The sequence below is a fragment of the Squalius cephalus genome, assembly GCF_949319135.1.
Source record: "Squalius cephalus genome assembly, chromosome: 14".
In the NCBI taxonomy this organism is placed as follows: domain Eukaryota; kingdom Metazoa; phylum Chordata; class Actinopteri; order Cypriniformes; family Leuciscidae; genus Squalius; species Squalius cephalus.
Window position 1 is genome coordinate 31,656,993 of NC_137135.1, and position 26,910 is coordinate 31,683,902.

General features: G+C 36.5%; 4 protein-coding genes across 4 annotated transcripts; 3 read left to right on the top strand and 1 right to left on the bottom strand.

Annotated features, from left to right (window-relative positions):
- Positions 1–3,133: 3,133 nt before the first annotated feature.
- Positions 3,134–4,730, top strand: LOC307171051 (N-acetyllactosaminide beta-1,3-N-acetylglucosaminyltransferase 2-like; the record flags this gene model as incomplete). Its single annotated transcript, XM_079892426.1, has 1 exon — positions 3,134–4,730. Exon 1 carries the CDS (start codon positions 3,246–3,248, stop codon positions 4,728–4,730), a length of 1,485 nt encoding a protein of 494 aa, XP_079748552.1. The 5' UTR covers positions 3,134–3,245.
- Positions 4,623–8,632, bottom strand: eif1ad (eukaryotic translation initiation factor 1A domain containing). The gene is made up of 5 exons (XM_079892427.1): positions 8,516–8,632; positions 8,029–8,146; positions 7,838–7,946; positions 7,643–7,751; positions 4,623–5,123 (listed from the first exon to the last, which is right to left on the bottom strand). The coding sequence occupies exons 2-5, from the start codon at positions 8,113–8,115 to the stop codon at positions 4,904–4,906; spliced, it is 525 nt and encodes a 174-aa protein (XP_079748553.1). The 5' UTR covers positions 8,116–8,146; positions 8,516–8,632; the 3' UTR covers positions 4,623–4,903.
- A 235-nt stretch (positions 8,633–8,867) lies between these two features.
- On the top strand, positions 8,868–14,877 carry tmco6 (transmembrane and coiled-coil domains 6). The gene is made up of 13 exons (XM_079893185.1): positions 8,868–9,150; positions 9,256–9,365; positions 9,475–9,584; positions 9,743–9,926; positions 10,013–10,117; positions 10,707–10,798; positions 11,271–11,387; positions 11,562–11,676; positions 12,052–12,220; positions 12,375–12,469; positions 13,488–13,655; positions 14,527–14,652; positions 14,737–14,877. Exons 1-13 carry the CDS (start codon positions 9,060–9,062, stop codon positions 14,755–14,757), a joined length of 1,503 nt encoding a protein of 500 aa, XP_079749311.1. The 5' UTR covers positions 8,868–9,059; the 3' UTR covers positions 14,758–14,877.
- A 1,267-nt stretch (positions 14,878–16,144) lies between these two features.
- Positions 16,145–26,471, top strand: dnajc4 (DnaJ (Hsp40) homolog, subfamily C, member 4). The gene is made up of 8 exons (XM_079893186.1): positions 16,145–16,220; positions 17,236–17,288; positions 17,732–17,855; positions 19,352–19,442; positions 21,787–21,965; positions 23,052–23,219; positions 23,784–23,870; positions 25,343–26,471. The coding sequence occupies exons 3-8, from the start codon at positions 17,764–17,766 to the stop codon at positions 25,437–25,439; spliced, it is 714 nt and encodes a 237-aa protein (XP_079749312.1). The 5' UTR covers positions 16,145–16,220; positions 17,236–17,288; positions 17,732–17,763; the 3' UTR covers positions 25,440–26,471.
- The last annotated feature ends 439 nt before the right edge of the window (positions 26,472–26,910 follow it).

Here is a 26,910-nt window from a genome sequence, read left to right on the forward strand (position 1 = left end):
TGGCATTCCATAAGATCTACCACAATTGCAATAATAAATAGGGCATTGCAGGGCTTGAGTGTATTTGCTATCTAACAAAAATAAATAAAGGGTTTAAACGTTACTAAACTAAAAGGATTTGAGTTCAAAACTACAATTAATGAACATATTTACTTATTTTTAAGAAATTTCATGTTGGCTGTTGTCCATGGTTGTACCTGTTCAATAGTTTTTAGGTACCCAAGACTTTAAGGTTTGTGTCTATAGAATTTGACTTTTAAAAAATATGAGAAATATTCTAGTGAAAAGTGTGACAACTAGCCTCTGCCCGGCCTGTTTATCTGTTAGCTTTTATCGTGGGCGTGACCTCACACACACACTCACACACACCTGAGATCACTTCACGCGCTCAGCAGTAGAGGCTACTCGAGACATTGGGAAATTTACCTTATTTCTTGGTTTGTTTGGTTATTAGACGTTTTCACTTGATCCACATAATATCCTTTTCTTTTCCGCATATTATTTATGTGAAGCCTATTATTGCGTGAATGACGCGAAATTCATCATATGGCCTGCATTACCAGAATAGTGGTAAGTCCAAAGTCTAAATATAAGTTTCGTTTCGTTGTTGGAACAATAAAATAATCACAAAGCGAGAAGTAAAAACGATAGTTAGTATAATTTAGTGGATTAGGCTACTTTTATCTTTTAGAGTAGCACAAGTGGGAAATTATGTGAAAACTACAGTCTCACCTTAGTTTTATATTTAATTTGAATACATTTGAATAAAAATAAATGAATAATTAGTAGGGAAGAGCGGGGCACATCCTAAAAGTGTTTGACTTTCTCAGTTTGTGTAAATCCACTTGGGGTTCAGAGAATAAATTATGTGGTTTTGTTTCATTAATACAGTATGCTTTTTTTTCTTGATATACCCCGAAAGAATGGAAGTGAAATGTGACAACATCCCCCATAGGTGGGGCACGTTGTAACATAACCATATGAAAGATTAAATTGTTATCTGATCTAATAAAAAATAAATAAATAAACATTATATATATATATATATATATATATATATATATATATATATATATATATATATATATATATATATATATATATATATATATATTTATTTATTTATTTAATAGTTTAATACACAAAATAGTATATATATATATATATATATATATATATATATATATATGTACACACTATTTTGTCAATAAAATACAATTATTTACTTTTAAAATAATTGTTTTTTTTAATAATTAAAAATAAACAAATTTTTGTGTTTGACAAAACACACTGCAAAACACAGCTATAAAGCATATTTCAAAACATAATAATAATTAATAATTTCTGAATATTGACTCAGTCTTTATTCACTTTTTTCTCATGGTTTCTCAATAGAATTCATAAAGGCATATAGAATAGAATAGAATAGAATAGAATAGAATAGTTCTAATAGGGGCACATTGTAACTCAGTGTTACAACATGCCCTACCTGCGTAAATGGGATTTCTGTCAGGACCACTATCGTCAAATACAATTGAAAATTAGCATAGTTAGGATTGGCTGTATGGTTCTGTTCTAGGCAAGAACTCCCTGCGCATGCAGCCTAGCATGGATAAGAGCAGGGAGAGCAGCAATAACCTCCCTTATGGTAAACAGAACAGATCAGATGAGGGTTATTCACTCCTGAGAAATGCGATAGCTGCTGATAATAGGCTACTGAAGGAGCTTATGGGTGCTGGTCATAAAATTAGAATATCATCAAAAAGTTGATTTATTTCAAGAATTCAACTTAACAGGTGAAACTAATATATTATATAGAATCATTACATGCAAAGTGAGATATTTCAAGCCTTTATTTATTTTAATTTTGATGATTATGGCTTACAGCTAATGAAACCCACGGAATCAAAATCCCAGAAAATTTGAATATTACATGAAATCACACAGTAATTACACAGTGACACCATGGTCATTGAACCAGGTTTTGGTTCTTTTGGCAGGTGCAAATCCTGCTGGAAAATGAAGTCAGCATCTCCATAAAGCTTGTCTGCTGAAAGAAGCATGAAGTGCTCTGAACATGTCCTGGTAGACGGCTGCGTTGAGTGGACAGCACAGTGGACCAACACCAGCCGATGACATGGCTCCCCAAACCAACACAGACTGTGGAAACTTCACACTGGACTTCAAGCATCTTGGATTGTGTGCCTCTCCATTCTTCCTCCAGACTCTGGGACCTTGGTTTCCAAATGAGATGCAAAATTTGCTCTCATCAGAAAAGAGGACTTTGGTCCACTGTGCTTTATTAAATCCAGAGTCAACGCAGCCGTCTACCAGGACATGCTTCCTTCATTTTCCAGCAGGATTTGCACCGGCCCACACTGCCAAAAGAACCAAAACCTGGTTCAATGACCATGGTGTCACTGTGTAATTACTGTGTGATTTCATGTAATATTCTAATTTTCTGGGATTTTGATTTCGTGGGTTTCATAAGCTGTAAGCCATAATCATCAAAATTATAACAAATAAAGGCTTGAAATATCTCACTTTGCATGTAATGAGTCTATATAATATATTAGTTTCACCTGTTAAGTTGAATTCTTGAAATAAATCAACTTTTTGATGATATTCTAATTTTATGACCAGCACCTGTATATGTATACCGTGATAGGCGTCGTATTCCTATAGCCTAGGTAGACGTGTATCAGCTGATGTGAGCTTGACTAACGTGACCTGCCAGAACTGCCGTATACACGATTAATATAAACCCAGCTATAGTGTTTTCTGATAGTTATCAGTATTACAAAACTAGCCTATCTCAACTCTTAAATAACAGATATAAGATTAAAATAATATCAGATTTGTCTTTTAAAGAAACACGAAAAACAGAGATGAAAAATTAACATCAGTAAAACATTTTTACTTTTGCTATGGTTAAGTATTCAGGGATATCTTCCAAAGACTTTTTTAATTTTGGCAAATTTTTTTCTCTATATAGTGTTGATAAGGCAACTAGTAAATATGTCATGCTTGCATGTGGTTAAACCATGTGTGTTTCAACTACAGCCCCAGGTTTGTTTGCGCCCCGCTCACCCCTTCCATAAGTAACAGTAAACCATGGGTATTTTTTGTAGATTTAATATTGTGCAATAATACTAGTCACAACTGTGTTGACAGTCTGAGTGATTAGAGATAATACAATCAATTTGGATGGTCTGTTTGACATTAAATCTTCCTTTCCTCAGTATATGGCTTCACGTCTGTGGCGATACCGCCGGAGGATCCTGTTCTTCTGTTTGCCGTGCACACTGGTGGTCCCAATGTACATCTATGTCTCCATAAATATGATCTATGTCTTGAAACATGGTGCACCTGGTGTTCATCCTGTGCTGCAGACACACTTTACTGCCAGAGGTCTCAAATTCTCCAGAGATCTGGCTCCCCATCCTGTGAAATCCTTCTGGAGAAGCGAGCTAAACAGTGGAGCACTATGGAACATCATCCAGTATAAGATAGATTCCCAGCATAACCCCATCCTAAATCCTCATCTGGCTGAAAAGCCACCCGGTATTTCTTACAAAACAGGAAGGTCCAGAAGAAGTGGGAATGGATGCTCTCCAGATTATGAGATTAACAATACAATGCCAGATTTCTTCACTCTACCAACGCAGATGAAAGATTTTGTGACCAGCATGCACTGTCGAGAATATCCGCTGATCATAGATCCTTTAGATGTTTGTGATGGTGGTCCACTAGCAAAGAATCGGGCTCCAACGTTGCTCCTGGCCATCAAAAGTCTTACTGCGGATTTTGTGAACAGAGAAGCGATAAGAGAAACTTGGGGGCGTTCAGGAAGAATAAAAAGCCGAGGTGGGCGGCAAAGGCTTGTTCGCAGGGTCTTCCTTCTGGGGAAGTCCAAAGACTTGCATATTGAAGAGAAATTGCAATTAGAGAGTGATAAATATGGTGACATCATCCAATGGGAATTCATGGACACGTTTTTTAACCTCACCCTGAAGGATGTGCTGTTCTGGGACTGGTTCTCAAGGCGATGCCCACATGCCCGTTTCATTTTTAAAGGTGATGATGATATCTTTGTGAGGACGCCTGCTCTCCTAGACTATCTGCTGGCCGAGGAGGCTAATAGAAGCTTCTCAAATGGATCCAGGCGGTCAAATAAAATGGAGACGTTTGTTGTGGGGGACGTGATAAACAGTGCAGCACCAATGCGCTCTAATGGGAGTAAGTACTACATTCCTGAGAGCTTCTTTAAAGGGACTTACCCATCATACCCTGGTGGAGGGGGGGTGGTTTACTCTGGTTCTCTGGCCCATAGGCTTTTGGAGATGTCGCAAAAGGTTCACCTGTTCCCCATTGATGATGTCTACCTGGGCATGTGTCTTCAGAGACTGAGAGTGTACCCTATCCACAACCCTGCCTTCCTCACCTTTGACTTCCCCAAGGATGAGCCCAAGGAACCCTGTGCGAATCACACCATCCTCCTGGTGCACAAGCGTAGCCCAGCTGAGATTTTCCAACTTTGGACCGAAACGTCAAACCCCAGTTCTGAATGCAGAAATGCAACTCTGAGAGTCAAAACTAGAGTTGAGTTTAGCAGACAGAAATCAGTGCAAAACAACGTTTATTACAAAGCTTTATTAACAAAAATGATGATGCATAATCTGTTTCCTTTTAATGAAACAAAAATGACCTTTAGATTGGAAACCCAGTAAACTAAACCAGAAACACCATCTGAAAGCCATTTGAGAGAAATGATTCAGCTCTGAAAATCTTAGTCTCAGGCATTACGTTTTTTAAACCCAATTAAGGTTCATTATCATAGAAAACTGGTCTTGGTCATGCTGTAGTGTAAGCATCGTCCAGTATCATTTGCAGTTTGCTTGTTTTATGCTCTTCCTTCATCTTCCTTTTCCTCCTCCTCATCCTCATCAGTCTCTTCCTCACTCTCACTGTAGAGAACAGTGGCACGATTGGTGTTCACGAAAAGATCACTGTCGTCATCCTCCGAGTCGCTGTCATCCTCCTCCTTGGTTTTTCTTTCACTTTCTTTCGGTGTTCCCTCGTTCCTGTCATCGGATGTGCGATCCTCCTGGAATCCTGCTGGCCTGTGTGAAGTGTGAAAATGAGGTTTACTAAACACTTTACAGCTTAGTTTTCTTGAACACATCTGAACACATGAGTCTGGGAAGAATTACTGTTGTCTAGGGATAATAATAATGCAAATATAAATATTACAGACAAACATACTGCAACTCCTATATAGTATATATTAGGGCGGTCAAAATGAACATGTTAATTTTTAACGCAATTAACGCAGCATCCGTTTTTCCCGTCATCCTTTGGCGAAGCAATGCTACTTCTGCGGAGTGATTTGCTCGCAGCACATGCGAAGCCCTGTGGTGAGGAGCAGAGAGTTCGCTCAGAGTTGGTGTAAATCACTCCACCCAAGTAGCAGTGCTTCGCCTTCTGAGAATATAGTTCCCAGTGTGTATATGGTTAGAACTGTTACGGTTACGGTCAACTGTGACTATACAAATCACAACATGTAAATAGGAAAATGTTGGCGTTATTTTGTCACTTATTGGGAGCAGTATGCTAGCTGGAGCCATTTACCTCCAGTCTTTGTGCTAAGCTAGGCTAGCGGTGGGTGCGTCAGACAGAGTTAAAAGTGTATGTGTGAGTGTATGTCACACGGAGATGAAAAGTGTATGTATGGACTTATTTAATTCTGGGGGATACGGTGAATAAGCTAAAGTCCCAAAAAGTCGGTGTGTTCCTTTAATAATGATTAATCTATATTTAATTTATAATTTATGCAGTGAAGACAGTGAAGTGTTTGATAGCTTTATTACATTTTTGTATACATCCTTTTTGTGAAAATCTGGGGCCGTATTCACAAAGCATTTTATCTTACCACTAGGAGTACTCCTAAATCACACTAAAAGATTTTAGCTAGAGTTTTCTCTTAAAAGTTATTCACAACGCCTTTCAGACCTACTCTTAGTAAAGAAAAATGACAACTCCTAAACTAAGAGTGAGTCTTCGTTGCTATGGATGACGTCATTACTCATGCACAAGCTTGACTGAAGTGACCACCTTGATTGGCTGATGATTGTAACGCGGGAATGATTCCAAACACCTCCCCTACGATGATGAGTGACAGGTGACAGGTCTGAGAATGCGTGCGCTACACGTAGTGCAAAGGACGGAAGATGATGAATAAAGGCCCGTTCACACCAAGCACGATAACTATAAAGATAACGATAAAGATAACTATATATGCGACGATAACAGTCTTTTTATTCTAAGCACGCGCGCGACCGGATGATCCAGATCCATTTTAAATGCGCGAGACCTTTAAATTAGAATGGATTCTGATTGGCTGTCAGTGTTTTATCGTTCGACAGCTGGAAAAAAATCGTTCTGAAAGTGATCCCAACGATATCGTTCCTCATATCTTTATCGTTATAGTTGTGGTGTGAACTCTGTTATTCTTTAATATGGAGAACGATTTTTAGAATTATATCTTTATCGTTATCTTTATAGTTATCGTCCTTGGTGTGAACGGGCCTTAACTGAATAAATAGCCTAAATGAATAAAGACTAAGGCAAAACAAATAGCCTAGTAGCCTAATGAAACATATGGATTGATGCAATATCTTTGCAACATTATTGAATTAATCTGTCACTATATGCCTCTGCCTACGTTTGCAAAGAGAAGAACATTTTAATTTGATTCACAATGAAACGTTACAATTAGTTTACATGCAATGAGTAGCCTAGTTTTGGTTGTTGTTGGTGGCGTTATTGCATCCCTAGTTATGCCTACAATGTAAAATTGTTCCCTCGCGTTTGGAAGCTCCTGTAGCCGCCGCATACGCATTTTAAAACATTGCAACGTGAAATGCCACAAAAAGCAGTTTGTGAATAGGTCTTAGTGAGTTAGGAGTCCTCTCGACTTCTTTTAAGCTGTCCCAGGCTTAGGTGCTACTTTTAGGGCTAAAATGCTTCGTGAATTACTCTTAGTCAAAAAAATTAGGAGTCCTAAAGTTACGAGTGACACGCCCATTATTTTTAGGAGTTGCTCCTAAATTCGCCAGTTAGGAGCTACTTTTAGCCTTAAAATTCTTTGTGAATACGGCCCCTGAAGCGGTCTGGCTGGGCCAATAGAAAAAATTGAGCCCTGATATATTGAAGGGCAATGGTTAATGTGACATTTATTACAATGGGTTTATGTGAAGATTGTTTTAAGTTCACTTAAATTAAAAGATGTTATAGTTTTTAAAGCCTAATAAATGTTAAAAATAATGGCTTTTAATTATACTATAATGCTGAATGGCTATAATGGCTAAAATTAATACATCAATTTGGACATTAAATGTGAAATTATTACAAAATAAAAAAATCTATTAAAAACTTGAATGTTACGTGTGATTAATCGCAATAAATTACAGAAAAATGTGTTATTAATTTGTTAATTTTTTTAATTGATTGACAACAAATAATGTTTGTTTATATATAAAATGATATGGTATATATAATAAACTTATAATAATGTTATTATAATTAGTTATTATAAAGTTATTAAACTAAAATGGTTAAAAAGAAGACACAATGGCCTTACCAGACACCAAGTTTCCTCAGGTACTGAATGTGGTCCCTATAAAGTATGAAGCTTATTTCTCCTTTCACCTTTTCTCCTTCTTTAATAGGATCAACAATGACAAAGTCTCCTAAAAACAGAGAAAGATTGTGAAAACGTTTTAGTGTATTTAAGAACAGAGTTGTTATATGCCCAGGAAAGGCAGAACAAACTAACCTCGTTTGATCCAGAGGTTCTTGCGGAACTTAGTAGGCATACTGACCAGGTAGCGCTCGCCACTGCCAGTCACAGCTTCATGGAGGTTATTGCCATTACTTCCCAAGACCTGTGATGAGGAAGAGGTGTGTAATTATTTACTAACATAGTATAATAAGCCGTACAGATCCCAAAAGCTTCTGCAATTGTACCCTCATGATATGCTGGTCTTCAGTGGGTTTGACATAGTCCTCCAGAAGTTCTTTGACTACGTGTTTGCGTTTGGTTGCCTTTGACATGGTGGATATAAACCTCTGAAAAACGTGTCACCTGAAAAAAGCACATTTTTGGTTTGTTTGAGAGATTGAGTTAAGAGGCTGGTATATGAGAAAACGCATGTGACCTGTCAAGAAAGAACAAAGTGGTACTTTCTCATATAGCAAATTATCACATTAGGCCAACTCAGTTACAGAGTGTGTTTCTTTGCAATGCCTCATCAACAACATACACACAAACTATATATCCTGACAGCCTGGAAACCACTATATCATGATCATTATAAATATATTATTCAAAATACAAATCATTTCACATAAATCATGCTGCGGAAACATGTGCTCTTCATGTTGTGTTGACAAATAAAATACCTTCAGTGTCTAGATTTCACACTGTAAAAGCTCACATTTAAATATCACTTACCTAAAAACTGTACATGAACCTCTGGTTGTTTTCTGGATTTATTTACTAATGGCATTGAGATGAATTGAGAGCGTTTACTCGAATTTTCCAAAGAGAGGTGTGAAGCAAAACGCGAACGACGAGACAGGTTTGAAATTTTCAAATTAAAAGCCACATTGGGTGAGAGGATCATAGACTTAATAGATACATGTATTTTATGTCTTTGGAGGGGATGGTTAAAATGAACGTCCTGTAAAATATCTATTCACAACCATGTATTTGTGTTACAATAATACTTATTATTATTATTATTATATTAATAATAATAATAACATTTTATTATTATATAGGATGTCATTCGCCGGTTCCTGGGAAACTTTTATTTTGAAATATTAGTTTCACGGTTCACATAATAAAATATCAACATCAAGCCAGGCTGGTTAAATACGTTAAAATATGCAATGAGAGTTACAGAGCATAGTTCAGGTTTGTTTGTTTGTTATAGAGAACAAACTAATACGATAACCAGGGCGCAAACCCGCATTTGGATGCAGTAATCATAAAGATGTGGAGATTGAAAACCCTCCATCACAAAGCAAGTGGATCTGCCAGTGATTTGGAGGAGTTTAAACGCAAGAGAAGAGAGTTTGAGAAAGGTGTGTACAGTATGTGTGTGCTGTACCATTGGGCCTCTATATTATTTTAACCCTGTCATGTTGATGCTTTAATAATCAATTCTTGACACTCTCATCTATCCATAGCTCTTAGACAGGCACGTAGAGACAGACTGCTCATCAGTAAGAGACTCCTGCAGAATGTGGATGAGGAAGACTCTGTGGAGACTGGCTCCACCTCTCTGTCACCTGAACAGGTGAGTCTTCAGAGAGAAAAGCTCATTTATTTCTCTTCCTCAACAAACTAAAAATATTTGCATGTCACATAGCTTGTGTATTTACTGTGTGCTGTATGTATAACATTAGGTCAGAGAGTTGATACGTGGAGTCCAGTCTGGGGGTGAGGAGAAAGCAGTTCGTCTTGCATCTCTAAGAAAAGCACTGAGAAACCCAGAGACCCAACTCACTTTCATTAAGTATAACCTCAAAACCAATACGGAGCTTACTCCATCTTTTTTAAGGAGGCCTATATAATATTTCACAGTATCAAGTGCTGTTATTCCGTCTAAATAATTGGATAGCCATGTAGCCATAAATACTGTACTTACTAATGCAGTGCCTCTATTTCCTTCAGATCCGAGAACAGCATGCACCTGTTGATCGGGCAGCTCAGTGCTCATAATGCCCAGTGTCAGCTGGAAGCAGCACACTGTCTCCATGAGCTGTCCCAGTCTACTCATCCCAGCGTAGGTCAGGCCTGTCTGCCTGCGGGCCCGTACCTCCTCACCTTCCTCTCCAGCCAGAGCACCAAGCTAACGGTCAGTGAGTTAGTTACTGCTGTAAAGTCAGTGTCAGAGGGATCGAACATTCCTCATGAATTTGTCTCTTTTGTCTTTTCCTTTAGGAACTCTGTTTATACACTCTGGGAAATCTGTGTCCTGACAGCGCTGTAGTTAGAGAGAAGCTTCTAGCTCAGGGAATCGTTTCTGCACTGGCAAACTGTATTCACGTAAGCTCATTTGGGTTGCTAATATTAAACGATCTCTTTTGTGCCTGTTAACTCTTGCTGGTTTTAATCAACCTGGCTTTCAAACACAAGTCTTAGCATATACAGATGATGGTGCATTCTTATAGGATGAATCTCACAAAAACTGTTTTTGCATGATGAAAATTAAGATTTTTAGGGCGGTTTTAATATGACCAGATACTTTACTTTTGTGGATTTTTTTATTATTATATTCAATTGTGATTTTCATTACTAAAATAGATTCATATTTTACTTTTTTATTTCTCATATTACAGTAATGAGAATTTTTTGGGGTAAATATGCTTAATAAATTGTCATGTAAAGCAAAAAAATATGAAATAAATAAATAATAAAGAAAAAATCTCACAATGCATAACATACACACTATACATATGTGTGTGTGTGTGTGTGTGTGTGTGTGTGTGTGTGTGTGTGTGTGTATGCATGTATGTATGTATGTATACGTACATGCAGTGTGTGTGTGTGTGTCTGTCTGTCTATCTGAAATATTAAAAAATGTCTTTCTTTTGATTTTGGGGTGAAATGTGACCGGGTGATTTCTCTGTTCTAGAATCAGAGGTATAATCTGGCAGTGGTGGAGGCGGTTGGTTTCACTTTGTCTCAGCTCCTACAAGCCAAAGACGCAACTGAAAAAATCATCCCGTAAGTGACCAGAGCTTGTTACATTAAGATTTTCAGTACAACCCCTGGCAAAAGTTAGAGGATGTTCACCTAGCTTTATTACTTTATAGCAAATAAACATATAATGGTATGTTTTTTTTTGTCACCAGTTAAAAGAGATTGAATTTAGGCTGACATAAAAGTCAGAGGGAGAATGAGAAAATACTAATTGTGTTTTTTTTTTGTTTTTTTTTGGTGATTTCATAATTTTTGGTTCATATCTGTTCTATGATTTGTTTATTTTCTAATAAAGTAAAAAATCTTGGAACATCCTCTAAGGTAGGTGATTCCATACCTTTGGCCTGGGGTTGTATGTGGAACAAATGAGCTGAGGTCTCGAAATGCTGAAATTGCTACAGTTTACTCTAAATTGTTGATGGCAACGACAAATAGTATATTAATCTCAACATGCCACTCTTCTCTCTGTGTCCGTTGTGTGTTTTTTAAACCCCAGAGCGGTCATGGCTTCAGAAATAGTCCCTCATGTGATCTCAGCATTGACTCCAGATCCTGAGTTTGGTTTTGGGCCAGCGATCGAGTGTATGTGGTGTTTGCACTATTTAGTCAGCAGGTGTGGCCTTTTCTCCTTTCATACTTTTTACTCAACAAAAACAGAATAATGGAGAATTCTTCTAAACCTGTTTAGTGCCAGTTCTGCAAGATAACGTAAATTCTGGAACAAAAGGTGACTAGTTGGTACAAAAATCATTTGATATATGACATGACGTTTGTGTTTTGCTTGCAGTAATTTGGATAACTCGATGCTGATTGCACAAGGCGCCCTCTCACAATGCAGTGCTGTTTTGATCACACTAGGAGGCGCTGTTGCTCTAGGAAACCTTGAGGGTGGACTGGAGTTGGTAAGCAAAATATTTATTATCTACATCACCTACATACTGCACATCTGGTTTAGAATGAGAGTCATTTTAAATTGGCATGTTCATTGAATAGAAACAGTGCCTATATTCATATATAATCCAATTATCAATGCTGTTATAATGAATTCTTACCATTACATTATTTCTTGAATCTCATGAAGCATAGTGGAATTGTGGTATAGATACTGATGCAACGTCGTGGTTGAGCTTTCATGCAATAATATTTGACCTTCATCTCTCAAACAGTTCAAATTGCACAGTTTATCAGCAATATGATCAGAGTCTCTCATCCTCTGAAAAGCTCATAGAACTCATACTGCTTTCCTTTGGACCCTGACTTTTGTTTTTGCTGTGCAGCTCATTTGGCCTCTTCTGCGTTGCCTTGGTAACCTGCTGGTCAGTGGAGGTGACGTAATGCCAGAGGACACTCGTCTCCTCGCTGCGCTGTGCGTCTTCAGTCAGACTTACCTTCACCTTCATCCTGCTCTGTCCAGAGAGAGCCTGTGGGCGCTCAACAACCTCACCGGTGAGCAGGACATTAGCATGCATTTGCTCAAAATGATTTCCATCTCAATTAACTCAGCAGTAAAGCTCAAACTAAAATGAACTTGTGTTTTATTGGAGAAAACTAATTTCTCACAATTATGACCACGATTTGTACAATTTGATTTATTTTTCAGTCGGTTCAAGTGGGTTCTGCTCTGGCCTGCTGCTCCTCAACATGGTTCCCATATTAATCCAATTTCTGTCTTTTTCGAAAGGAATTAACACAATGGTGAGGAACAGGCATGCATATATACATTACTTTAACATATATACCTACATTTTTGGACTCCGACCCACTATGAGGTGTATATACACAGTACTGTGCAAAAGTCATAGGCGCATTAGTATTTTCACCCAAAAAATGGTTTTAAGCCAGTTATTTATATCTCTTGCTGTATGTCAGTAGGAAGACTACATTTCCAAACATTCATTTTGCCATTAATTGTAATAATCCAGTGAGATTTTTGTATGCACAAGGAATCTGACAACAGCCAGTTATGATCCACGCAGAGATCTGATCTCACCATCATCGAGTTTATCTGTGATTACATGAAGAAACTGAAAAAACTGAATAAATCCAGAAGAACTGTGTCAACGTCTCTAAGACGCTTGAAGAAACCATCCTGCAAAGATACAGTACTGTGAAAAGTTCTAGGCACTAAAAATGCTGTAAAGTGAGGATGCTTCCAAAAATAATGTTATAAATAGATTTTATTTATCTATTAACTAATATTTGGTGTGAGCACCCTTTGCATTTAAAACAGCTTTTGTCCTGATACACTTGCTCATAGTTTTTCAGGTACCTTTGCAGGAAGGTTTATTCAAATGTTTTGGAGACGTTGCCACAGTTCTTCTAGATTTAGTCTGTCTCCGTTGTTTTGGAGTTTAATCACAGATAGACTCGATGATGGTGAGATCAGATCTCTGTGTGGATTATAACTGGCTGTTGTCAGACTCCTTGTGCATACAAAAATCTCACTGGATTATTATAACTAATGGCAAAATGAATGTTTGGAAATGTAAACTGATATTTCTACTGACACATACAGTAAAATATATTAATAATTGTCTTAAAACCATTTTTTTTTTAGGTGAAAATACTAATGTAACCATGTAATGGTTAATATATAATAATAAAAGTTTTATCTCCCTGCTGCTTTAGTCTACTATACTCATATTCACAAAAACATGTACGTTTCGATAACATACACATCTAACGTTCTCACAACCATTAATGTTTGTACAAGGCACTGAGAGTTCTGGGCAATATTGCACATCATGGCACAGAATACTGTGTTGGTCTGACACAAGCAGGGCTGCTCAGCGCCCTCTGTGCCACACTCAAGATGGCCGAGCCCGAGGTGGTGACGCTGAGCCTGGAAGTGCTGTACATGCTGCTATCCAGCGGCCCACAGGTGAATGTCATCATATAAGAATCCTGTATCACTTAAACACTCTTGTTTTAGTGTCATTGAGAGACTATTATTGTTTTATTAGAGGTACACGTTGTAACTTTTGGCCCTTTAGCGGTTAAAAAACAAAACTGCATGTATTTTGATTGTGCGGATGAATAAGACCCTTCACAATAGATAATGCTTTACAATAAACTATGTTAGAGAGCTAGAAATGGCAGTTTATCTGTTTAATAAAATACATTACTGACCTGTTGAGTGATAAACACTGCATCGCTTTTATAACATTTCAAATCCTTCAGTTCTCGCCATCTCCAAAAAGCCAAGCCAGTGTTGATTCTGGTTTTATTACGAACTCTGTCTCATTCTCTTTTTGCCAGCAGACTTTTTTCTTCTTCTCTCAAACGAGTGATTCTCCGGAGGTTGGAGATTTAGCTGCTCCATGTCAACCTTTCACACTCGTTTTGACAACTAACCTATGCCTAATCTACATAATGTACCTTTAATATTTTGAATTAATTTTAGAATTTTTATATCTTCCATTATCATTTAAATTTTAAAGTGTAAATTATTTTGTGTTTTTGTCATCTTTATTCATGTTTTATGTCTATGAAGTTTTTATGAATTTTCATTTTAGCTATATTTATTTTCATACATCAATTTAAACTAAATGAAAGTGACAAGTGCTGTGTGAGCAACTAGCTGAATTTTATTTAATTTCAGTTCACTTTTATTTTATTTACATTTAAGTATGTTTTTTATGGTTTCAGTTTTAGTAAACTATAATAACCCTGCATTTAAAATCACTTTACATTGATCTATGTATGACGATTCATGACAGGCAATTGAATTGAAGTGCTCCTGCTTGTAACAGGTGATTGAGGAGTTTACGAGGGTAAATGGTGTTCCTCTGCTGGAAGCGATTCAGTATAACAGTGAAGAAGAGCAACGTCTCAAAGCTGCCTACATTCTCGATCATCTCTTCCCTTCTTTCTCTGAGGTCAGTACTGCATTTACCTGTTCATATTTATGGGCATATTATAAGGTAGGAATCACCATTATTTTTTCTTTTATTTTTTTAAAGGTGGAGAGTCTTTCATCATAACACCAATGACAGAATTGCAAAGATGTATTTTTTCTCTTCCATTATTTTTTTTTCACTTTCTCTTTTCTTTAAGCATTCAGTTATGCAAGTGTGCAGTAAATAAATTACTTTTTTGCTGCTTATGTGAAGCATGACCTTTTTTTTTTTTTTTGATGATCAGACTGATGCAATGGTTCAATGGTTTAGCCATGTGCCCTAGTAAGTGCACAGTTGTATTTTGCCATGTCTTCAAAATTCACTACAGGAGTTATACAACCCTCATATCATTGTGACAACAGCACAAACACAAATACTGTTTAAGATTCATGGCCAATAAGAAATCTTTATTGACTTTTTTTCCCCCTTCTCAATTCACGCAGTCATTAACTCCGTAGTTAATGACTGCGTGAATTGAGAAGGGGGGAAAAAAGTCAATTCTTTTGTGTGGCAAAAGAGTACATTTAGAGCCTGGTTGAAATGTTTATTTTATGCATTATATATCTAGTTCTTTATAATAATGTACTGTTTTATGGTGGATGGGTCAATGAGTGTTGACCGTATGTTTTGTTATCTTAAACCCCCAAAATGTCAGGTGGTGCAACTGTCTGTACAAATTAACAGACTAAGAAAACTATTTAAAATGGTATAATTTTAGGGTTGAAACCTTTCGTATAAACAACCTTTATAAATATCAGTAGTTTTAGAGCTGTTGAGATAATTGAAAAACCTTTGTCCAGCAATTTGTATATTCTCATAATGTCAAGGTGGCAACTGCAAAAATGGCTCTTTTATTGTGAATAGACAAGGTAATAACAGTAAACATGATAATGCATCATCCAGAGGAGCTCAACTGATCCTTGTGGCAGAATGAAAAGGTTTGTAGATCTCTCTCAAGTACTGGTAAAAACTGCTCTTTTCCAGTATGGGTTGGTTGGTACAATTTCCATGTCAGGTGTTACAACTACAGTATACACATACAACTATTTGGCTATACACCTGATATAAAAAAATAAAAAAATACACTTTGAAATGTTATTTAACTTTTGAAACTTGTTTAAACACATTGTTCATGACTCAAAAATATGCATTACATTAGTTTTGAAAAGGGTTTTTAAAAAACACCTTTTTTTTAAAGCTTAATTTCAATGACCCAGATATATTGAATTGTTATTACAATCTGTATCCAGGATCCCTGAAATTACTGCACTGTTATTCAGAAATATGCAAGTAATGAACGGCTAGATAAACTATTTAAATGGGTGTCCTAATATTTTTTTATTTTATGCAATATAATTATATCTAAAATGTATCGTTTTATTATTAGTGTAAATAAAGAGTTGATCTATTAAAAACAGGTAAACAGTGCGAACAGCAGCTGTATGTCTGATGTGAAACACTTTGTCCTTTTATGTAACAGCGCTGTTTAGGCGTTATGAAAGCGCAGGACATGATCACAGCCGACCCGCGCGTGTCCATGAATGAAGGTGACACCATTATTTGTGTTTAATCCGCTGATTTATGACTAATGAGGTTTACAACACGTTTATTCAGTGTTTGTCTGCTAAGCTACACGTTTCCCTTGAGTTTGTTGTTGTTGTTTTTAGCATTGCAGCTAGCAAGCTAGTAGCATGAGTGGAAAGTGAATTTCTCTCACACGAACTGATAATTTGATACTAAACATTTGTCAGATGGTTTAAGACACCGTTTACAAACGTTTTAAGATCGTATACTATTTGGCTTAGAAATACACTTGAGATTTTTTGATTACATTAGCTACCGGCAAATTTGAGTTACTTTTCAATGGCTGTGTCTCAAACCAAGAGAGCTGACTACCTAGACAGCTTTTTAGTTACGAGACAGCCGTGTTTGTTGCAGAAAATGCTGCCTAGTTAGGCAGCTCACTAGATTTTTACATCTACTCGGTTTATTATTTATTGGTCATAGATTCCTATTGGATAAATTGTTGTTCAGATTTATGATGTTTAGTTAATGTAGCCTAGATGTCTGGACAAGTTAATGTAGATGTTTGGACTGGAAACACATTATTGCATTGTGTGTGTTATGTGGTCCTGAAGTCCTGAAAAATCTACATTGTGGAGGCCAAACTTGACTAATAATGTCCACACATAACTATACAAGGGTTTAGGGTGTAGTGATTGTAATTAAGATTCATTTAAGAACATTAGGGCCCAGTTTCACAGACATGGTTTAGATTAAGCCAGGATTAGGCTTTAGTTCAATTATGACATTTAAGTCACTTTTTTAAATGTGCCTTAGAATTTTTTTTTACTGGTGTGCATCTCGAGACAAAACAATGCCACTGACGTATTTTAAGACATGGCAGAGCAAGTTGCTTTGAGTTATAACAGCTCAGACATGCATTTTAGTCTGGGACTAGCTTAAACCTTGTCTGTGAAAACGGGGGTAGATGTCAAAGAAAGGCCTAAAATGTGATATAAAACATGATATGTTTTTGTGTAATCTCTCGTGTCCATTCAGGATCTCCTGCAGAGCTGCTGACCGCCTGCATTTCAATGGGATCCTGCTGAGCGGTACGTAGTCACACCAAAACACAACACGCATTCAACATGTAAAGCTTCACTCAAACAAAACATGCATTCATCATGATAAAACCTTACTCAAACGAAATGTGCATTCAGCATGATAAAGCTTCAAGCTAACACAACATGCATTGAACACAATCAGGTTTTGTCCAATCGCAGCAAGCGTTCATCGTGATAAAGTTTCATCCAAACACAACATGCATTCAGCGTGCTAAAACTTAAAGACAACATAATAAAGCCTCACTCAGACAGGCCACATTCAACATGCTGAAACTGCAACCAAACGCAGGATACATTGAATATGCTGAAACCGCAGAAAAATATCAAACAAAACATCCAAAAAACAAATTTCTCTTACCATAATAAAGATCTGATTTAGTTATATGTTTATTATCTGTGCTAACATAACATATCTCTCCCCTGTTCTTCAGATTCATCTATATTGAGTTTATTTCTGAGCATCATGCTGTTGATGGCTCAGCTTCGTTTCTGTCAGAGTTGTTTTTGGTACTGTAAAAGTTCTCAGAGGCTCTTCTCACTCTGTACTGCGCAGAGGTACGCACCACCAAACTTTATTTATCTGTTAAATATGGATGAAACATGTTTTTCAGCAGGAATAATACATTTCAGCAGGAATAATACATGCAGCTGCCAGGATCAAAATGGTTTAGCTCAAATGCTCAAAACAAATTTGACACGTCACTACGAAAAGTGAATTTCTTACTCTGTATTTTTGTCTTGTTTTCCAGTACAAATATCTAAACATTCTTTAATCAAGATACTTTTACTTGAGCAGCTAAATTAGATTTTACATAATATATTTTTTTTTTTTCAAATTAAGTGAGTTAATGCTTAAATCAAGAAAAAGGTCTGCCTGTGGGACAAGAGAAATAAACTTAAAAAGAGAGAAAAATATCTGCCAGTGGGGTAATTTTCCTTTGAAATTAAGTATAAATTTATCAGAAAACGAAGACTTCATATCTTAATTCATTTTTCTTCTCAATTAAATGTATTGTTTAGATAGTTAAAGGGATAGTTCACTTTGAAATTAAATTTTGGTATGTTTTAGCTTACCTCAAGGGCATCCAAGATGTAGGTGTCTTTTTTTCCGCAGTAGTTTCAATTTTGATATTTTTAGGTCAAACCGTTCTTGTCTGTCAGTCATATAATGCAGGTCTATGGTCACTGTCTCAAAGAGCATGCACAGAGTCCAAATTAAAACAATTACCCATCGTCCAAATTAAACAATTCCCCATCGTAAGTACACATTGATGGCCTAAGACACGAAACGAGCGGTTTGTGTGAGAAAACGAACAGTATTTATATCGTTTTTTAACTCTTGTACACAGCCACGTCCAAGTGATCTGAGGGCGCTCGCGCATCCTGCTGTGTGACGTGTGTATATATCTATGCACCAGTCTGCGTACACGTCACACACCAGGATGCGCGAGCGCCCTCAGATCACTTGGACGTGGCTGTGTACAAGAGTAAGAAATTCACTTTTTGCATTGAGATTTTGTGAGGAGAGAAAATCTTAAGTTGTCTAAAATAGACTTGAAACTAAATGTACTTGAATTTACTTGATTTCATATGTCTGAATGTGAGCTGATATTCTTTAAAGTGTGAATTATTGTTCCTGATTCAGAGCATTTATGTAAATGCATCCTTCAGAGCTGATGTCGTCATATCTATAGACCAGAATATTATAGAAACATGGGGGTGTGAACACCCTATCTGCCACCTAACAACAACAACAACAACCAAAAACACCATAGCAACACCCTGGCAACCACCAAGAAGATCCTAGGACCATAGCAACAAGCACCACCCACATTTTTGATGGAAAACATATTAGTGTCATATTAGTCAAACATAAGTTATTTTGTAAATTATTATTATTATCATCAGGGGTATAAGATTATTAGATTTGGCTGCAGTTGTTTGTTATTATTATTATTATTATTATTGTAGAGAAACTTTTATAAATCTTATCATCATGAAGACAGTGTTGAGAAATTATTTGTTTTAATCGTCTCTCATTCTGTTTATAGGTCATCAGCCAATTACTATGAACTTCTCGGGGTGAAACCGGACGCTACGCTGGAACAAATTAAGAATGCATTTTTCGACAAGTCCAAAAAGGTTCATTTCTCGTGATTATGCTGTCATTTTAGAGTCATACTGACTGAGTTGGTCTGACACCTATTCATGCACATTAAAGGCACATCCACAGTAAGGTCAATAACTATAACTACAACATTTTAATAATCGTTCTAATAATTCTATGAGAATAGGGAAGTCCACAACACAACTATAACAATAATGACACAGAGGAATAATATAGTTGGAATCACTTTCAGAATTTTTTTTTTTTTTTTTTGCAGCTGATGAATGGTGGATCAGCCAATCAGAATCCATCCTGCTTTAAAGAGAATTTAAAGTGACAGACAGCAACATAACTGCAGCGCACCTATAATAACCAGAACGTTATCAACCGCTGATATAAACGCTAATATGGTTATTTTTATAGTTATCGTTCTTGGTGTGAATGGGCCTTAAAGGAGAACTCCGGTCAATTTTAACATTGAGCTCATTTTTTTGTACATTTGGAGTGCTGTCAATACAGAGAACAATGACAGAAATCGGTGTTGCCTACACCGAGTTATTCTATTTTTAAAATTTGCACCCTGTTGACTTCAATGGGGCAAGTACTAAACCTGCTTTTAGCCTCTTAACATCCTTGATGTGTCATTACAAGTGCACAGAAAATGTGAGTGATTCCTTCAGAGTGATCACGAGTGAATCTGACTGCCGTAGATGTGAAAGATATGTATAAAAATGATGTTATTTAAGCCAGCGCAAATACCTTTGTTTACATCCTGTTTTTCGGTTGAAGTCCAAAGTAGTCGATTGCCGAGTTCACGCGCATAGGTTTAGTAATCTATGATCACGCGCGTGAACTCGGCAATCGACTACTTTGGACTTCAACCGAAAAACAGGATGTAAACAAAGGTATTTGCGCTGGCTTAAATAACATCATTTTTATACATATCTTTCACATCTACGGCAGTCAGATTCACTCGTGATCACTCTGAAGGAATCACTCACATTTTCTGTGCACTTGTAATGACACATCAAGGATGTTAAGAGGCTAAAAGCAGGTTTAGTACTTGCCCCATTGAAGTCAACAGGGTGCAAATTTTAAAAATAGAATAACTCGGTGTAGGCAACACCGATTTTTGTCGTTGTTCTCTGTATTGACAGCACTCCAAATGTACAAAAAAATGAGCTCAATGTTAAAATTGACCGGAGTTCTCCTTTAACATCGGTTTAACTATTACATTTTATTTTATTTAATGTATCATCTATACTTTGAGAATGGAAGGGGAGTTAGCAATATGCATGAAAATTGCAATGAAATTGCAATGTATTTGCCAGTTTGCATTTAATTTATCAAAAAATTAGACAGATCCTCAGAATTTCTTCTCTGATACATAGTTAATCCATAGTGTTAAAAAAGTTGCTTGATGCATTCTGAAAATGTTGAATGGTTGTGCAAAAATGATGCCTAGTTATTTACCTCCTCACCCCTAGAGGGAGCTGTTCAGTTGTGGCAGAGAGACTGTTGTCTGTTCCCATAGTCTTAAATATTTAGGAATTTATTCTTGTATTTTTTTATGGCTATAATTTGTCTCAAACTGAAGCAATTCAATATATGTTTCAGGGGGGACAGTTTCACAGGAAACAAACAGAAGGAATAAGAGAATTATGCATGTGTCTGTGAGAAAGAGATTGAGAATGAGAAACGTCTGTTTACGGGTCAAGGAGGCAGAGTGACGGCAGGATAGAACCAGTGTGTGTGTGTTTGTGTATGTGTGTGTGTGACAGGAGATGAGGGTACAAGCCGGGGATATGGGTGCTTTGTTTCCATGTCAGAAGCAGATAAAAAGTCATAAAATGTTTATGAGCCATGTGACATACAGAACAAGTGAGAGCAGAAAGGTGAAAAGGTCGTAAAGATGAGTCTTTTGGTATTTATTATTCATTAAATATGAGACATGTATTAATCTGATGGTCTTTATTCAGTGTTTTTATGAATTCAATGGATTAAGGATACTATATTTTTGTATTTCAGTCCATGTTCCTTTGATTGTCTGGCATAAGTATCAAGTTATAATAATAATGTAATACTTTAAGTTTTGAATTATAATAAAATCATTGTTTTAAGTTCTTATTTGTCACTACATGTGAAGTAGTGAAGATGTAATTTCTGCTCTAGTAGCAGCAACATCAAAAAGCCTTTGTAGGAAATATAAATGAACTATCAGTGAAATTTACAATCCAGTCAAGATCAGTCATTAGCATTCACTCAGCAATACAGTAATTAGTAATGCATGCTTTGGCAAGTGTCACTTCTAATATTACAGGGAAAGATATTTGAACAAACTTTTATTCCCTCTATCCCCTTTTTCTTTTTTTCCTTCAGTTGCACCCAGACAGTGACCCCTCCAATCCCGGCCTGCACACTCAGTTTGTGCATCTGAACGAGGCGTACAGTGTGCTGAGCAGAGACGTTTCCAGACGGGACTATGACCTCAGGCTGAGGTACCAGAACTCTGGAGGTCCGTCCTTCAGAACCTCCTCCAGCTCCACCAACAGCCCCAGGTGAGCAGCAACTGGGAGACTGTTAGCTCTATAATCAACCAAATTGACTTTATTAAAAGGGTTTTTACTGAATTGTGAAAGTGGGCATTTTATACCAACATGAAGGCTATAACATTGCTATATATATAGAAAACCAGGGGCCTCATTTTTAAAAACACACATACTATCGTATTTCATATGTCAAAAGTGAGGAAAGAAATTGCCATTGATAAAGATAAAGGCAGAAACTGACATGGAAATGTTCTTATGCATGTGGCAACAAAAGCATGCATATGAACTTTTTTGGCGCTCATGTAGCAGTATTTAAATGAATTCAACATTGTTTATTAAACTTTAAAGATAATTAGGCTATCACATTATGCATTAATATAATTATATGCACAAATGGGCAACATTTCAACTATTTTGTGATAATTACATACATATATGAATGATTTCCTGAAAATAATAATATATGCCTACACACACGAACAGAAACCAGGCCTTTCCTACCACACACATTTTTTTGACAGTGCTCTTGGATTTCTTTGACCACTGATGATGTGAGTTAAACATTACGCTTGAATTTGAGATGAACTGTAATTTATAAAAAGGGTCGCATTTAGGAACTTTTTTGTGCATACGGATGTTTTAGAAATCGCTCATAGGAACATTTCGGAAACTGTCATATGTTCACACTTCAGATTATTATATGCACATCTTTATAATTGAGGCCCCAGAATATCATAGAGACTTAGCGATGGGTTCTTTTGACTAGAACCAGTAAGCAACCACCCAGAACGCCCTAACATCATGGTGGCGAGATTTGCACGGACAAGAACTAGACCAGTTTTGTTTGTACATTTTTATGTTTTGTACAGTTTGTACATTTTTATGACAGGCTATGAAAACTATTTTTTAGTCCATAAAGAAAAATGTGCTCTGTTGAATAATTCACAATAAGAGCAAAAAAAAATTCTTACGAAAGTTAATAGGATCACCTGTCATGATGACTTTTATGATACTTCTGGGTATACGTGTTATGTGGTTACAAAAGATTATGGTTCTGTGGCTAAAATGCCTGCTTTCTGTCTCTGTGTTTCTCAGTGCGGAGGCCACAGAGAGCATGCGCTATTGGGAGCAGTTCAGACAGGCCCAGCCTCAGGAGAACACGGCTGAGGAGTGGGAGAAGAGAAAGAAACGGAACATGCGTTTGGTGGGCTATTGCGTGCTCACCATGCTAATCAGTCTCTCCGCACATTACTTTGGGTTCAGGTGAGACCTAATCATATCACACTAAGGTGCACATAGTATTGAGGTCAGCATGCACAGCGGTTCATCCTAATATTTTTCAACACATTCTGAATGATGCTGTGCTGATAAGTGAGTGTTTTGCAACTGTTTGTATGAAACGCAGTGCAAAATGTTTTTTTGTTCGTGCATCGGTTTTCTGATGAGTGCGTGATAATGGTGTGTTGTTTTTGAAAGGCATATTGTCTGTCCCAGAGCCAGACAAACCCCAGTAGAGTGTGTTCACTGGTTTCCCATAATCCCTGATGTTTAGTTATGCTTTCCAGTATCAGTGAAATGTTTTTACACCTTGAATTCAGGCGACTGAGATTAAGTATCTTCTGTAAACAGACACTGCTCGGTTGACGCGTAGCAGAAGTGCACTTGAAATGTTTTGAAAAATGATCAAATGTTTTATTGTCCATGTGCCCTTTTAAATGTGACCCCAAAGTTATGTGGGCACCTCGTGGATGTCTGTTCACCCCTCCAAATATATATGTTGGCAGTAAATCTGTTCACCTTTGACCTCTTGGCTGGTCTGTCATGCAGGAAACTGGAAGAGGTCCATAATAACTTCATGGATGAGAAGGACAGAGTCATCAGTGAGATCTACAATGAATCCAAAGAAAGAGCCAGGTGGGGAGCACTTTGAAGTTACACATGTAGCCTCAGGAGGCGCATCAGAGGTTTTGAAGGCAAAAGCGGGAGCGTTTGAAACTATGGAGACATTGTTAAAATGTAAAGAAGAGTAGTTGTGGGACAGGGTAAGAGTTCTTTAGGCTCATTCATTAGGTTGAAGTACTGAAGGTTGTTGTCACCACAGTAATTTAAGAGAACTTTTTAAGTATGTTCAACAGGACTGTGCACTTGCGATTTGGTGGTCGAATATTTGAGTACTTGTGTAAATCATGTTTCTTATTTGAATAAAATTTTGCGGCGAAAAATGTAGTAATTATAATTGTAATAATGCTAAATTGCATGCCATATTGAGGGACCAGAATATCATAAATCAGACATGCACAGGGATTCCCAAACGTTTTTGTCAGCCCTTAAAATATGTACTTGAAGCACCCAATGAGATTTTGTTAATATTTCAATGATTTAACATTATCTTCACAGTTCTCTGATATCAGTTGATCATATGACAGGCAAGTAAATAGATAAAATATTTAAAAATAAGTGTTTTATTTTGACTTTGTAGCTGGACTTTAAAGTGGACTCAAACCTCCTTTTTTTTCACATTACATTCACACTGGTGTTTTAGGAACCCAATCATATTGAAAAATAATAATAATAATAATACTTATTATATTATTATTATTTAGTGCTGTCACATATACATATACATACACACATACACACACATATAAAACTATATACAAAAACTTTTGTTAGATGCGATTAATCGATTTGACAGCACTATTACTATTGTTGTTTACCTCATAAATATCATTCTATCATAAATATATATATTATATATATAGTATATGTTATTTTACTTTTTTTAAATATTTATTTTACATTAATGCTGAAATTCATGTCAAATTCTTCACTTTCAAACATTCAAACTTTTACAAGCATTTAACATTTCAAATCTTTCAACTTTTATTTTGGTAGAATACTAGTGGAATGCTGACAAATTCTGTCTTCAAAAATGTTGGAGATTATGCAAATATGTGAATAAAGTCAACCTAGAGCACGTTTCGTTTGACTCGCAACACATGCAGAGATGGAGTTCGCTTTATTTACCGTGAACCAAGAAGCTCTGAGATGCTGAAAACAGCGGATCATGAGCTACTCATGTGTGCACTGAACACAGTGCCACGCTTCACTCTGAAACTCTCAGACTGTAGTTAATTACATCACAGCCTTTTATTTGACAATTGCACTCAGCTATTTCACGATTATCGTGACGTTCAGACCCATTTTTTATTATAATTTTACATTTGAAATAATTAATTCCTAACTTTTCATTAACTAATGTGCGAACCCACATTTGGGAAACCCTGCCCTAGCATAATACCAGAGATTTGTGCATGGATTAGCACTTTTCTTAAGAAATTGTAAAAATGTTATTTGATCATGCTGCTTTCTGTTTTTTCCTCTAGAGTGAATGGCTTTAAGAAGCAGCATGAGATCTTGAGACAGAAACATGCCGAGTTCCTGGAGAGATACAAGATCCGCAGTAATGGAGAAGAGAAGTAAAGCAAGGAAAAGACAGATCTAAAGGAAGCTCATCGCACAGGGTTATGGAGGGAGTGCAGGTTGTGGATGAATGTGAATTGTATTTTGTGTCAATAGTTTTTATAAATTTTTCTAGGGTCACATTGTGTCAGATCCATGAATAAGGTTCTCAGACGCTCACTGCATGTTTCAAAATGTTATCTTTTTTTTTTTTTTTGCATGCAGTAATATTTTTACCTGTTTTTTTTCTAGCCTGTTCTTTCACCCAACTCTGTCAGAAAAGGTCACAGAGGGTGCAAGGGAAATTAGGCTGATTATAGGAGACCATGGATCCTCATCAGGTGTTGAAAACACCTGTACATTTACTGTATTGCCTGCATTTCAGGCGACATTGTAACTGCACCTGGAAAGGGTGTTATGGAAACATTGCATTCCTGATAAAGTAGTTCATCAAAACACTGAAAACACTGTACATTGTGCACTTTGTTAAGCTCAGTGTGTGTGTATGTGTCGCAGAGTTTCTCATGGAAAAATGTCCTAAAGATGGACAGATCAGTGCTCTCCAGAGTGACTTATTTCAGGTGCTGGCTTTTTTCCAGCCTATTGAATGCAACATCAGATTTTCTTTCTGGAACAGGAAGTAAATGGTGCTTTGGCAAGTAATGAGACGTTTCTCTCCCCCATGTAATAGATCTAGGCTGCATATCAAATGCATTTCCTACAAGTTATTATATAAGAACTATGTAAAAAGATTATATTAAACAAGTCCCTGGATTCAAACTCTGGGCAGACCCTGGCTATCACAAGGCATAGCTCTGCAAATGAAGTCTTCTTAGATAGCCATGTCATTGCCTTATTTAAAGATTGGATATGTTTTTTTTTTTTAGGGTTTGACATTTAATGTAAATTCTGCAATCGTCAGTAACTATAAATTACCAGAGCGCCTTCATTATTAAAAATCAAATATTGACTGTATGTGGAATAACTCTAATGCAAACCTTAATGTCATTGGTTTTTGTGGCAATGAATAATTAAAGATGATATGGATCTCAATTATGTAACTAAGTACTTCATCTGAATGCATGTGTGTGTTTCTGCAGATTTCTGCAAACTCCTCCACTGTTCTTGTACACATACTGTTCAAAAGTTTGGGGTCGCTAAGATTTTTTTAATATATTTTTGATAAAAGTCTCTTAAGCTTACCCAAGCTGAATTTATTTGATCAAAAATACAAAATAATCACATTTTAATATTGTAAAATATTTTTTTTATATATTTAAAAAAAATATATATATTCCTGTAATGGAAGAAATTACATTTTGAAAACAGTTGTTCTGCTTCATATTTTTGTGGATTTCAGACATACTTTTTCAGGTGTCTTTTATGAATAGAGAGTTCAAAAGAACAGCATTTATTTGACATCTTATGTAACATCATAAATGTTTTTGCTTACACTTTTGATGAATGTGTCCTTGCTAAATGAAAGTTTTTA

Bases quoted from the DNA above. Each gene is read 5' to 3' on its own strand.
- eif1ad (XM_079892427.1), bottom strand. From the start codon at position 8,115: ATGTCAAAGGCAACCAAACGCAAACACGTAGTCAAAGAACTTCTGGAG. The intron at 7,947-8,028 runs GTACAATTGCAG...TCCTCATCACAG, and splicing joins AAGACCAGCATATCATGAGG to GTCTTGGGAAGTAATGGCAA. The intron at 7,752-7,837 runs GTTAGTTTGTTC...CTCTGTTTTTAG, and splicing joins GAACCTCTGGATCAAACGAG to GAGACTTTGTCATTGTTGAT.
- dnajc4 (XM_079893186.1), top strand. From the start codon at position 17,764: ATGCTGTTGATGGCTCAGCTTCGTTTCTGTCAGAGTTGTTTTTGGTAC. The intron at 17,856-19,351 runs GTACGCACCACC...TTCTGTTTATAG, and splicing joins TCACTCTGTACTGCGCAGAG to GTCATCAGCCAATTACTATG. The intron at 19,443-21,786 runs GTTCATTTCTCG...TTTTTCCTTCAG, and splicing joins TTTTCGACAAGTCCAAAAAG to TTGCACCCAGACAGTGACCC.
- tmco6 (XM_079893185.1), top strand. From the start codon at position 9,060: ATGTGGAGATTGAAAACCCTCCATCACAAAGCAAGTGGATCTGCCAGT. The intron at 11,677-12,051 runs GTAAGCAAAATA...TTTGCTGTGCAG, and splicing joins TTGAGGGTGGACTGGAGTTG to CTCATTTGGCCTCTTCTGCG. The intron at 14,653-14,736 runs GTCAGTACTGCA...ATTTTTTTAAAG, and splicing joins TCTTCCCTTCTTTCTCTGAG to GTGGAGAGTCTTTCATCATA.